The sequence below is a fragment of the Salmo trutta genome, chromosome 14 (genome assembly GCF_901001165.1).
Source record: "Salmo trutta chromosome 14, fSalTru1.1, whole genome shotgun sequence".
Taxonomy (NCBI): domain Eukaryota; kingdom Metazoa; phylum Chordata; class Actinopteri; order Salmoniformes; family Salmonidae; genus Salmo; species Salmo trutta.
This window is the reverse complement of record NC_042970.1, coordinates 19466971-19479926: the sequence shown is the minus strand read 5'-3', so window position 1 is coordinate 19479926 and position 12956 is coordinate 19466971. Positions and strand designations below refer to the sequence as shown.

Here is a 12956-nt window from a genome sequence, read left to right as displayed (position 1 = left end):
AGCCAGGTACACAGAAATCCCAGCCAGGTACACAGCAATCCCAGCCAGGTACACAGCAATCCCAGCCAGGTACACAGCGATCACAGCCAGGTACACAGCAATCCTAGCCAGGTACACAGCAATCCCAGCCGGGTACACAGCAATCCCAGCCAGGTACACAGCAATCCCAGCCAGGTACACAGCAATCCCAGCCAGGTACACAGCAATCCCAGCCAGGTACACAGCAATCCCAGCCAGGTACACAGAAATCCCAGCCAGGTACACAGCAATCCCAGCCAGGTACACAGCAATCCCAGCCAGGTACACAGCGATCACAGCCAGGTACACAGCAATCCTAGCCAGGTACACAGCAATCCCAGCCGGGTACACAGCAATCCCAGCCAGGTACACAGCAATCACAGCCAGGTACACAGCAATCCCAGCCAGGTACACAGCAATCCTAGCCAGGTACACAGCAATCCCAGCCAGGTACACAGCAATCACAGCCAGGTACACAGCAATCCCAGCCGGGTACACAGTATCCCAGCCGGGTACACAGCAATCCCAGCCAGGTACACAGTATCCCAGCCGGGTACACAACATTTACAGGAAGTATGTCAACAGCACATTCAGCATCAAGTACTTTAGCAATAATATAACCAAAACAAAACATCAAGTGAAAGTATGCAAACTAATTTACAACTTTGTATTCCATGTGCTACAGGCTGGTATATCCTGTCCCATTTTCCCTTTATTATCCCTCCTTACATAAGGCCTGTAATCAGCTGAGTTGTTGAAGGGAGGGAGCCACCAGCACTGAGTCTGTTACATCAGATAACAGGGGAGGAAAGGAGGGAAAGAAGTGGAGGAAAATCCTGCCCTACTTTTTAAGCACCAGAGTTGCTCGAAGTGTGTATGTGGTGTGTACGTGGTGTGTATGTGGTGTGTACGTGGTGTGTACGTGGTGTGAGAGGAAAGGTCTGTGTGGTGGTGGGGGGGTCCCTGTCAGAGGGAAGGGCATACAGAATACAGTATTAAACAAAGTTCCAAGAAAGCAAGAAAATGTTATATTAAAACTGGGCATGCATTCAACAGTACTCACAGAGGTCCACCAGTAGCCAAGACCTGATAGTACACACTCAAAGTAGTTTGTCCCCCTTTCAACAAGGTTAAGTCAACCTTGTTGACAACACCAGGCTCATTCATTGATAGTGATTAGGATCAGAAATCAACAGTGGCTATGTAACCAGGCAAACCTCCACCCACATTGCCACACAGAGGGGAAAACTGCCAGAAAGCAACTTTTTAAAAAACAGTTCCTAGTTTGAATGGGAAGCCTTCATGACTGTGACCATAAACAAGTACTTCCATCTCGGATCACTTGGATGACCATCATTATGCCAACACCTGCCTTATGTTCAAGACAACAACAACAGCAGCAGTAGCAGCAGCAACAGTAGCAGCAGCAGCAGCAGCACAAGCAGGAACAGAGCCTGCTAAGGAAAAACCCTGTCAGGGCAATTTGCCTGTTGTTCCATCTACACATGTCAAGGAACTTGTCAGTTTGCTGACTTAATGGCTATCAGTTTCCAATTATCTGGAACAGGTTTAGAATCTATATCTTGGGTACATAACAACATGTCATAGTCTGCAACAATAACACAACACGGAAGGAAGATTGACATTTTTCTCTATGGGAAAATTTAGGGTTTTTATTATACACTCAGAAAAAAAGGTACCATCTAGAACCTTAAAGGGCTCTTCAGCTGTCCGCATAGCATAACCCTTTGAAGAGCCCATTTTGGTTGCAGGTTGAACACTTTTGGTTCCAGGTAGAACCCTTTCTACAGAGGGTTCTACATGGAACCAAAACGGTTCCCCTATGGGGACAGCCGAAAAACCCTTTTGGAACCCTTTTTTCTAAGAGTGTAGACTAGGCATTAAGGTGTAGTTACTACATGATACTCAATAGTACTTGGGCATTGCTAAGGGTAATTTACACCAGCATGGCTGTGATGGTGAGCTTATTTATCCCTGGGCCCTTGAAATGCACTATCAACCTGCTGATTCCTTCTTCCAGGAAACCACCAGCTTATCCTGTTCTCTGCAGCAGACTAGACCCTACCTGCAGGACCCACTGGGTGCACTATGGTCTCTGTCTCTCCCCAATGTTGGGCAAAGGGGCCTCCTCCATAAAAAAAAACAAGGTCATTCTGCATTCCTCTCTGTCTCTTTTATATTGTTTTCCCTTCACTGCTATGCTGGCTCTTGGCATCAACAAGGGGCAGTTATGTAAGCTCTATTTATATCGCAGGCTCCCGCGCTCCCTCCCTCCCTTCCTCAGTGAGCGACACAGCTGTGGCTGTAATCATTGGAGGGCTCCTGCACCGTACCGTGCCCACCAGTCGGTAACCACGGAGACCCGCTCTCACACAAGGCCCGGTCACATACAGTATAAGAGGATAGAAAAACAAACAAATAAACCACCCAGTATCCAATCACAACCCCTGCCAGCCACTTCCATCAGCATGGTGGAATTGTAGGGGGGTTTTCAGGAGAGTTTGGAACAGTGAGTACGTTTACATGCACACTAACAACACAATATTAAACTGATTACGGCAGTAGGCCGAGTATGGCATTAGTCATGTAAACACCTTACTCTTCTCTTAATTGCCACAAGGTCATAATCAGCATACGCCGATTAAAACACCTGGATTTCAAAGAAATCTTTTGAAGTATTAGGAACACCTTAATCGGAGTTCCAGCGGTGTATTTGATCTGCGCATGTGTCAAAACACCAGCAGTGTGAGCTTCCCCTTTTTTTTGCAGAGAGTGACCTGCTAGCTCTGTGAAATGACAGGTCAGTTTCCAGCCTCCCATCCAACACCCCCTCTCCCTCTGACAATTCTATTTATACTTTTCTCTCGAACCAACAGGCCTGAAGGGATGGGTTTTCTAAGAAGTTCTGTTTTTTATATCACTCTCACAAGACAAAGAAGAAAATAGAATATAAGCCGGTTTGGCCTTTGAGCACTGATAATAACCAATAGTGGACCAGAAAGCTTGTTCAAGACAGTGTTCCATCATGCAAAGGACAATCAATTCAGACTCAATTAAAAAGAGTCAAATACTGAACAATGACCTAATTTGAGTTTCTACAGAATCAAGTTAGTTATCCCTTGAAACAGCATAATGACCTCACCACAGCCTGCAGGCTGTTCTGCCCACTGCCAGTGCTGTAATAGCCAATAGTGTGGGCATCAATTTCCAGCGTGGGTCAGAGAGCCTTCCAAACAGAGCAAGGAGCGTCACAATCCAATTGGCAGTAGTCACTACTGTCTGACCTATCTGTATGTCTACTCTGGAGCAGAGCCTTACATTGACTTTAAGGCTCTGAACGGGACTAGCCACAGGTGATAGATATCTCCATACAGGTGACCACCAGTAGCCAATGTACAGTACAAGCCTCTGCTTCCGTGCTCCTGAGGGTTGGTTGGCTCAATACTACAGCCTTAGCCTGCCTGGGTTGCAAAATAATATTCTTAGTCTTAAAAATCTGGATACTTTTTCTGTTTTATTTGTATTATATAATATTTTGAAAGGGGGAGGGGCCTGACACACCTCTGTGTTTTCTACCTCTCCTGCACATGCTCTTTTCATTTGCCTTAAAAAAAAAAAACTTTTTACCCCTTTTTCACCCCAATTTCGTGACATCCAATTGGTAATTACAGTCTTGTCCCATCGCTGCAACTCCCGCACGGACTCTGGAGAGGAGAAGGTTGAGAGCCGTGCATCCTCTGAAACACAACCCTGCCAAGCCACACTGCTTCTTGACACAATGCTCGCTTAACCCGGAAGCCAGCCACACCAATGTGTCGGAGGAAACACCGTACACCTGGTGACCGTGTCAGCGTGCATGCGCCAGGCCCACCAGAGGAGTAGCTAGAGCATGATTGGACAAAGACATCCCGGCCGGCCAAACCCTGTCCTAACCCGGACGACGCTGGGCCAATTGTGCGCTGCCTCATGGGTCTCCCGGATCTGTAGTGACGCCTTAGACCGCTGTGCCACTCAGGAGGCCCTTTCTTTTGACTTTTAAACTCTTATCAAATTGTTTTGTATGTTCTTGTGTGCAAATATAAATAAATCATCTTTGTTTTCAATAACGCACTTCCTCTATCCCCCTGCAGGGCTGGCACATACAGCTCAGGGCTGCAGCTCACCTCAGCTCTTTCCCTTTCGTCCTTCATACTACTGGCCCTTCATACTACTCCCTCCTTCCCTCCCTCTTTCTCGTTGGCCTGGCGACTGCCCCAGATTACCACAAAAAATTTGACATCAACAGCCTTTTTGTCATTGAAGAGAGGTCCAGCATTTTCTAAGAGACAGAAATGTGATGCGACTGCTGATATGATTCACTCAGCACCATACGGGATCCTGCAACAAAGCTGACTTGTCCCCTGCAAATTGTGAGTGAAAAAACAATCTGGGATTACGAAAGCAAGAAGCCCTGTGTGAAGTTGTGCAGGCTCCTTGGCTACAGTGAGAGAACCCCACCTCCACCCCATCCATATTATACATTATCCTGCCAATCTCTTTCCCTGACAACTACCTGTAATGTTTTCCTGCAGGGAGGTCCTTTCCAATGCCCCATTGGGTGTGCAGGACAGCATAATGGTGTTTAAGAGTGGGAGTAAATTATGCTTCAACTAAAAAAGGCATGAGGACCAGCGATCCCCTTACAATAGAAGTCTTAATGAGTAATGACAGTAATTCCCCTGCTCAATTCTCTCACACACCCACACTGCAGTCAGAAACTCTTCAGAATGAACACTTTTGCATGAGGTTGGTAACCACCAACCAAACACACACACACACACACACACACACACACACACACACACACACACAAAACACAGATGACTTTGCAAATATTAACCCAAACTTCACAGGGCGCATCGCCACAATGCCAAAAGAAATACATACTCATGGCACACACCCACTGTTATCTACTATCAGGAAAAGAGGAAGACATGTAGCCTTTTGAACCCTAACCTGACCAAAACACTCCACAGATCTACATACAAACAGCTGCCCTGGGTGTGTATGTGTGTGATATGTGGATCTGTGTGAGGTGAGACAGTGGGATGGAGGACTACAAACTAGGGTGTGGTTTTCTACAGGTGTCTGGTCTGTCTAGAACATTTGGCTCCCAGGGCTGCTCCCCCTCTCCTTGTTCATACTGCACAGTGAGACGCAGTTAATAAGGCTCTGTGGTCTCTGCATTATTCAGCCAGTGACATGCTGTAGTTATATAACAGGAGTCATATGTGAGTTCCTTTGAGTAAACTGCCTGTGCAGTGGGAAGCCAAGCCAGGGTTCATCAGGTAAAACCACTATACAAATACAAGCCCTACTACGTAACAGGCCTGTTAACGCATTAGCTCACACAGAGATACACACACTCAAAAAACGCAGGTGCAAAGTAAGAAAACGTAACTGCCCAACAATCAGCCACCCCGCTCCCCACCACTATCCCCATGTTCCTCTCTTAACCTTGCTGTGCGGTCAGAGAAGTAATTGGTTTTGTTGCCATAGCAACCCTTTCTGGCTGGCTGAGAGGAGGGAAGGTAGTGACGCATTGGGGAGCTATTCAGAGCTTAGAGCTTGGACCTCTCCCAGCAGACAGACCATTAGTTCCTGCTCTGCCTCCACTTCTTGCTCTCCTCCTCTGGGCCCAGTCTCTCCCACTCTACCTCTTCTCTAACATGTTCTACTCATATCACATTGTGCCCCTAGCACAGGTTAATTCTCACCTGGATGACCGTGTTCCCGCCCTCCAGCAGGGCGATGGCCAATAGGATGCTCTCCTGGAAGATACGGTCGCTCGTGGCGTTCATGATGAGGTCAATTACCAGGTCGGACGCACCCTCTTTATCCAGACGGCACTGGACCTCATGCAGGGTCAGCTCCCCTCGGGCCGCGGCCGCCCCTGAACTCACCACTGGGGAGGGACAGGGAGAGAGAGACGGGGAGAGCGAGACAGGCAGCTAGTCATCAAGAGCCAGACCAAGAAAGACACAGACAGACAGACAGACAGACAGACAGACAGACAGACAGACAGACAGACAGACAGACAGACAGACAGACAGACAGACAGACAGACAGACAGACAGACAGACAGACAGACAGACAGACATGAGAACCTGTCATTGTAAATGAGAGTAAAAGTACAATTCCATCATCTCACAGGGATTTCCTCACTCAAGAGGATTGCTAGACGGGCAGATTAAAGAAGTCAGTCTGTCTCTTTCCTGTTCATTGATTCACTGCATAATTTTCTTATCATTTAATGAGTTGAATCTTGATGGATATGATCTCTAAACTAAATCAAAAACAGGATGCCAAAAGTATAGTGATGATCATTCCATGTCTTGAAAATAGATGTATTTCTTAGCTAAGACTAGCTAGCCTTGTCCAGTGATGACACCTGCTCCAGCCACACAAGGACGCAGATGTGTGATAATGTTACTCAGAGGGCCACTCTCTGGCTGTGGGAGCAGGTGTCCACACTCCACGAAACATTCTAATCAAGAGCTCGTCTCTCTGGTCGCCTGGCAACAGCACGGCTTGGCTCAGTCAGAGGAGAGTGCTCAAATGCTGAGGGACAGAGCCTGGGTCCAAAGTCTTAATGGCGGACATGGTGGGGGCAGGCAGGCAGACACAAACGTGAACAGGAAGAAACTCATTCCTATTCTCCAGGTGTGGAGAAGAGACCAACCATGACTCATCATCCTGATTAGAGTCTGTTACACTTCAACAAGCTTTAATATTCTGACGTATTGAGATGTACAGTGGGGTCCCTTGATAAAGATGAGCTATATTGTATACAAAAAAAAAAATATATATATATACACACAAGCTACCGGTCAAAAGTTTTAGAACACCTACTCATTCAAGGGTTTTTCTTTATTTTACTATGTTCTACATTGTAGAATAATAGTGAAGACATCAAAACTATGAAATAACACATATGGAATCATGTAGTAACCACAAAAGTGATAAACAAATCAAAATAGATTTTATATTTGAGATTCTTCAAATAGCCACCCTTTGATGACAACTTTGCACACTCTTGGCATTCTCTCAACCAACTTCACCTGGAACGCTTTTCCAACAGTCTTGAAGGAGTTCCCACATATGCTGAGTACTTGTTGGCTGCTTTTCCTTCACTCTGCGGTCCGACTCATCCCAAACCATCTCAATTTGGTTGAGGTCAGGTGATTGTGGAGGCCAGGTCATCTGATGCAGCACTCCATCACTCTCCTTCTTGGTCAAATAGCCCTTACACAGCCTGGAGATGTGTTGGGTCATTGTCCTGTTGAAAAACAAATGATAGTCCCACTAAGCCCAAACCAGATGGGATGGTGTATTGCTGCATAATGCTGTTGTAGCCCTGCTGGTTAAGTGTGCCTTGAATTGTTGATGTGTCTCTTACTTTAAATCTGCCAAGCATTTATTTTGGCTGCAATTTCTGAGGCTGGTAACTCTAATGAACTTAACCTCTGCAGCAGAGGTAACTCTGGGTCTTCCATTCCTGTGGCGGTCCTCATGAGAGCCAGTTTCATCATAGCACTTTATGGTTTTTGCGACTGCACTTCAGGAAACTTTAAAAGTGTGCCTTGAATTCTAAATAAATCACTGACAGTGTCACCTGTAAAGCCCACACAATCACACCTCCTCCTCCATGCTTCACGGTGGGAACCACACATGCAAAGATCATCCTTTCACCAACTCTGGGTCTCACAAATCTCAAATTTGGAGTCATCAGACCAAAGGACAGATTTCCACCGGTCTAATGTCCATTGCTCATGTTTCTTGGCCCAAGCAATTATTTTCTTATTATTGGTGTCCTTTAGTAGAGGTTTCTTTGCAGCAAATCAACCATGAAGGCCTGATTCACGAAGTCTCCTCTGAACAGTTGATGTTGAGATGTGTCTGTTACTTGAACTCTGTGAAGCATTTATTGTAATATCTGAGGCTGGTAACTCTAATGAACTTATCCTCTGCAGCAGAGGTAACTCTGGGTCTTCCTTACCTGTGGCGGTCCTAATGAGAGCCAGTTTCATCATAGCACTTGATGGTTTTTGCATCTGCACTTGAAGAAACTTTCAAAGTTCTTGACATTTTCGGGCTTGACTGACCTTCATGTCTTAAAGTAGTGATGGACTGTCAATTCTCTTTGCTTATTTGAGCTGTTCTTGCCATAATATGGACATGGTCGTTTACCAAATAGGGCTATCTTCTGTATATCACCCCTACCTTGTCACAACACAACTGATTGGCTTAAACGCATTAAGAAGGAAAGAATTTACACAAATTAACTTTTAAGAAGGCACACCTGTTAATTAAAATGCATTATGAAGCTGCATTATGACCTAATGAAGCTGGTTGAGAGAATGCCAAGAGCGTGCAAAGCTATCATCGAGGCAAAGGGTGGCTACTTTGAAGGATCTCAAATATAAAATCTATTTTGATTTGTTTAACACTTTTTTGGTTACTACATGATTCCATATGTGTTATTTCATAGTTTTGATGTCTTCACTATTATTATACAGCAGATAAAATAGTAAAAATAAAGAAAAACCCTTGAAAGAGTAGATGTGTCCAAACTCTTGACTGGTACTGTGTGTATATATGTATATATATATGTATATATGTATATATATATGTATATATATATATATATATATATATATATATATATATATATATATATATATATATATATATATATATATATATATATATATATATATATATATATATATATATACCGCTCAGGAAGGAGATGCGTTCTGTCTCCTAGAGATGAACATACTTTGGTGAGAAAAGTGCAAATCAATCCCAGAACAACAGCAAAGGACCTTGTGAAGATGCTGGAGGAAACAGGTACAAAAGTATCTATATCCACAGTAAAACGAGTCCTATATCGACCTGAAAGGCCGCTCAGCAAGGAAGAAGCCACTGCTCCAAAACCCCCATAAAAAAAGCCAGACTACGGTTTGCAACTGCACATGGGGCCAAAGATCATTGAAGAAATGTCCTCTGGTCTGATGAAACAAAAATAGAACTGTTTGGCTGTAATGACCATCGTCATGTTTGGAGGAAAAAGGGGGATGCTTGCAAGCCAAAGAACCCCATCCCAACCGTGAAGCACGGGGTTGGCAGCATCATGTTGTGGGGGTGCTTTGCTGCAGGAGGGACTGGTACACTTCACAAAATAGATGGCATCATGAGGATGGATATATTGAAGCAACATCTCAAGACATCAGTCAGGAAGTTAAAGCTTGGTCGCAAATGGGTCTTCCAAATGGACAATGACCCCAAGCATACCTCCAAAGTTGTGGCAAAATGGCTTAAGGACAAAAAAGTCAAGGTATTGGAGTGGCCATCACAACGCCCTGACCTCAATCCTATAGAACATTTGTGGGCAGAACTTAACAAGCGTGTGCGAGCAAGGAGGCCTACAAACCTGACTCAGTTACACCAGCTCTGTCAGGAGGAATGGGCCAAAATTCACCCAACTTATTTTTGGAAGGTTGTGGAAGGCTACCCGAAACGTTTGACCCAAGTTAAACAATTTAAAGGCAATGCTACCAAATACTAATTGAGTGTATGTAAACTTCTGACCCATTGGGAATGTGATGAAAGAAATAAAAGCTGAAATAAATCATTCTCTCTACTATTACTCTGACATTTCACATTCTTAAAATAAAGTGGTGATCCTAACTGACCTAAGACAGGGGATTTTTACTAGGATTTAGTCAGGAATTGTGAAAAACTAAGTTTAAATGTATTTAGCTAAGGTGTATGTAAACTTCCGACTTCAACTGTATATGTATACATATTCATATTATTTTATGCTAATCCAATTGCTGAGAGAAAAATATTTTGTATAAAAAGTAAAAAATATAGGTTTCAAAATGACTCCACTGTATACGTCAGCCAGTTCAGACAAACAGATACAGAGTGTCACAGAGATACAGAGACAGACAGGTACCTGCTCGAGGTTTCCCTTCTGTTCCAGGGGGGACAGGACCATTGATGAACGTCGTCACACTGTCTCTTCTGGCCCCAGGCTTTATGTTCCCATAGTAACGATTCACCAGAATCTGCCTCAGGGCTTCACCCTGGTGGAAAGAGGTGATATCAGAGGATGGAGACTACATCATCATCATGAGATTAACCCTAGAGTCGATGTCTGCGCCCTCTCGGACATTTAATTAACATAATACAAAAGAATCCCCATAAAATCTGTCAGTTTAAGCTAGAGATATATCCGTTTTTTTTACATTGGATGCATCTCAATCCACCGCACCACTCCTCCATCTACAGTGAAAGGTGACAGAGCTAGAGGGTCCAAACGGTTTGGCCTACAAACTATTATGACCCCTCTATGGAAAGATGAGACTGTCACAAACACAATAGTGTTCTCCATTTTGCTCTACAAGCGTTTGGGACTCGTCTCAAGTCGGTACAGCCGATCTGCCAACTTCTGTCTGTAGCAGCCAAAAAGTTGGGCTACACACTAAGACCCCTCTGTGGGAAGATGATACTCTCACGAACACGTCGGTTGTTTTGCTCTAGGATACCTCACAAGACTCGTCTGAAGACCACCGGTACCCGTTGAAAAAATGTATGGAAGTATATACAGTATGGAGACAGTTTAGTGCCAAAAATAATGGGTTAAATAAATAAAAATCTAATAAAAAAATGTAATAAATCCTGATCTTTCTTATATCTCACAGATATAGGAAAGACACTTCTTTCTTTTGATTTTCTTTTGGGACTATCTGTTGTTCCATGTAGTGAAACTTTTATTCAATGCATTTGTATGGGCTAATAGAAGTAAGGCCAAATGAACATTTTCATCAAATATTTTTTTTATATATTTGTAATATTTCAAGGAGTCGTAAAATTCTAAATAAAATCGCTAAATCATCCTTGGTATGACCTTCTTACTGTAGCCCAACCTTCTGTTACTTAGATAACTTACATCCAAACTGCAGTTCCATCGATACCTGGTATTGCATGAGCTTCGGAATGTTCCAACTCATATTATACATATCAGTTTTGTATATTCCTCTTGAAACCCATTGACACTCACACCCAGTGTCCAGTTAGTTAGTAGGGGGGTAACCCTGTGAGTAGGTGGGCATGCTGTGGAAGCAGAGTGGCTGCAGGCTAGGGCAGAGTGGTGCATCAGTGCATTAAGACAACCAGCCCAGCCATGGTGGGCCAGAGAGAGCAGGGTTGGGGACACTGGACCAGACAGGATCAGACCAGAATGGACTCTACCTACCCTCCTCTGGTCCTCCAGTTGCTTCTCGGGCTGGTTGGGGTCAAGCTCCTGAGGGTGAGGTGAGTTAGCAGAAAGCAAATCAAGTCCAAAAAGGAAATTAGGGAAAACAAAAACAAAACAAAAGAGGGGTGTTAATACTGTGCACATTAGTCACTTTCCTGACATGCAGGGAACTGGGCCAAATGACATCATGCAGTTAACAGAGGGAGGTGGGTGGTGTGTTGGGGTGGATGTGGGGTAGGAACATAACCATGCAGGCTTAGAGACGAGAGAAAAAAAACTAATAACATAAGTTGGCTTGCTGCTGGAACAAAAGGCCATTCATTTAAAACCCTTTACATCTCAGGATTCATTTTCATTTGAAACACTTACGTTAACAATATTAAACAAGGCTTAAATATTGCTGCTCACTCCTTTGATATTGGATACATTTCAACCGATAAACTGTACAGGTCCGAGTATCTCCCTTGTTACTTTGCAGTCGTCACACAAATGAAACCATGTTAATTACAGAAGGTAGCGAGAAGCTGCCAGGGGCAGAAACACAACTCAAACCATGAGAAAAAACCCAGCCCTATCCAGGTTACATAATGGAGTCAGTGTTGTGTGCTAGTAATGCCACGGACACAGTGTAAACCCATGTTCCCATCTGCCGTGGAAAAACACCCAGCGCGCAGTTCCAAAACCCTGCAGAAAGAGGGTCAGGAAACTGGACTGGGATGGAGGGATGGACAGAGGGAGGGAGAGAGGGACAAACATATGTTGGAAACATTGGCGTTTGTTATGTGTGTTTTGGTGAGTCGGACCTGAAAAAGGAAAGACGTGGGGAAGGATTTGACTTGTTCCATCTAGATGAGCGGGGAGGAGTGATGACTACTGTAATGGTATGCAGTCACCACAACGTAGAGGACGGACAATCTACCATCTACAGTATATTCAACAACAACCCATATGCTGAGGCCCAGGGCCAATATGGCTGTTGAACTCACATCTGCAGCAGGAACGTCTGGCTCAGCCGGCGGAGGGGCCAGCTGATTGGATAGATATATAAAAGGTCTGGGTTAGTCAAGGTGTGGCTTAGACCACAGTTAGTCATGTTGTTGCTACAAAGAGCAGAAGTCTCCCTGAGCAAATTAACCTCAGGCAGCTCTCAGGTCACCTGCCTCAAAGTGCAAACAGACCGATGCAAGGCCATGCTGCTTTGCAAAGAAGCTCCCTGCCCATCTGGCTGGTTACAGTTAATCAGTTGGCCTGTCATGTGCCCGACAGTAATAAAAGCGCATGACTCAAAGCCAGCCATGGAGAAGCAAGGGGACAACAAACATGCCCTTATCTAACGTATCTATAGTATGCTAAGTTTCTGTGGTTATTGGAGATCTTGTCTGTGTCATCACTATTCTACGCTCCTTGTGTTCACATGCCAATGCTTTCGCACAGTTCCTTGCATGTACAAATGTACTGTTTAGTTTTTTATGTGAAAGGATTCAAAATTTCACGTCTTAACATGAAGGACTAAGGGGTTACGACGGACAAATCAGACTTGCAGGTATGGCTTTTAGTGGCATGAAGGAAGTACACTACATGAACAAAGGTATGTGGACACCTGCTCGTC

The 12956-nt window shown here is 44.4% G+C and overlaps 1 protein-coding gene across 13 annotated transcripts in view; it reads right to left on the bottom strand.

Moving 5' to 3' along the window:
- The window catches only part of LOC115207563 (inositol 1,4,5-trisphosphate receptor type 1), a 161159-nt gene that overhangs the window by 72247 nt on the left and 75956 nt on the right, over positions 1-12956 (bottom strand). For 7 of the 13 annotated variants that reach the window (XM_029774752.1, XM_029774753.1, XM_029774756.1 and 4 more), the window contains 4 exons: positions 12334-12375; positions 11345-11392; positions 10043-10172; positions 5796-5983 (listed from right to left, as the gene is read on the bottom strand). In XM_029774752.1, the coding sequence (XP_029630612.1) occupies positions 5796-5983; positions 10043-10172; positions 11345-11392; positions 12334-12375 (408 nt within the window). The remainder of the gene's footprint in view (positions 1-5795; positions 5984-10042; positions 10173-11344; positions 11393-12333; positions 12376-12956) is intronic. The other 6 variants (XM_029774760.1, XM_029774762.1, XM_029774761.1 and 3 more) reach the window with 2 other exon arrangements.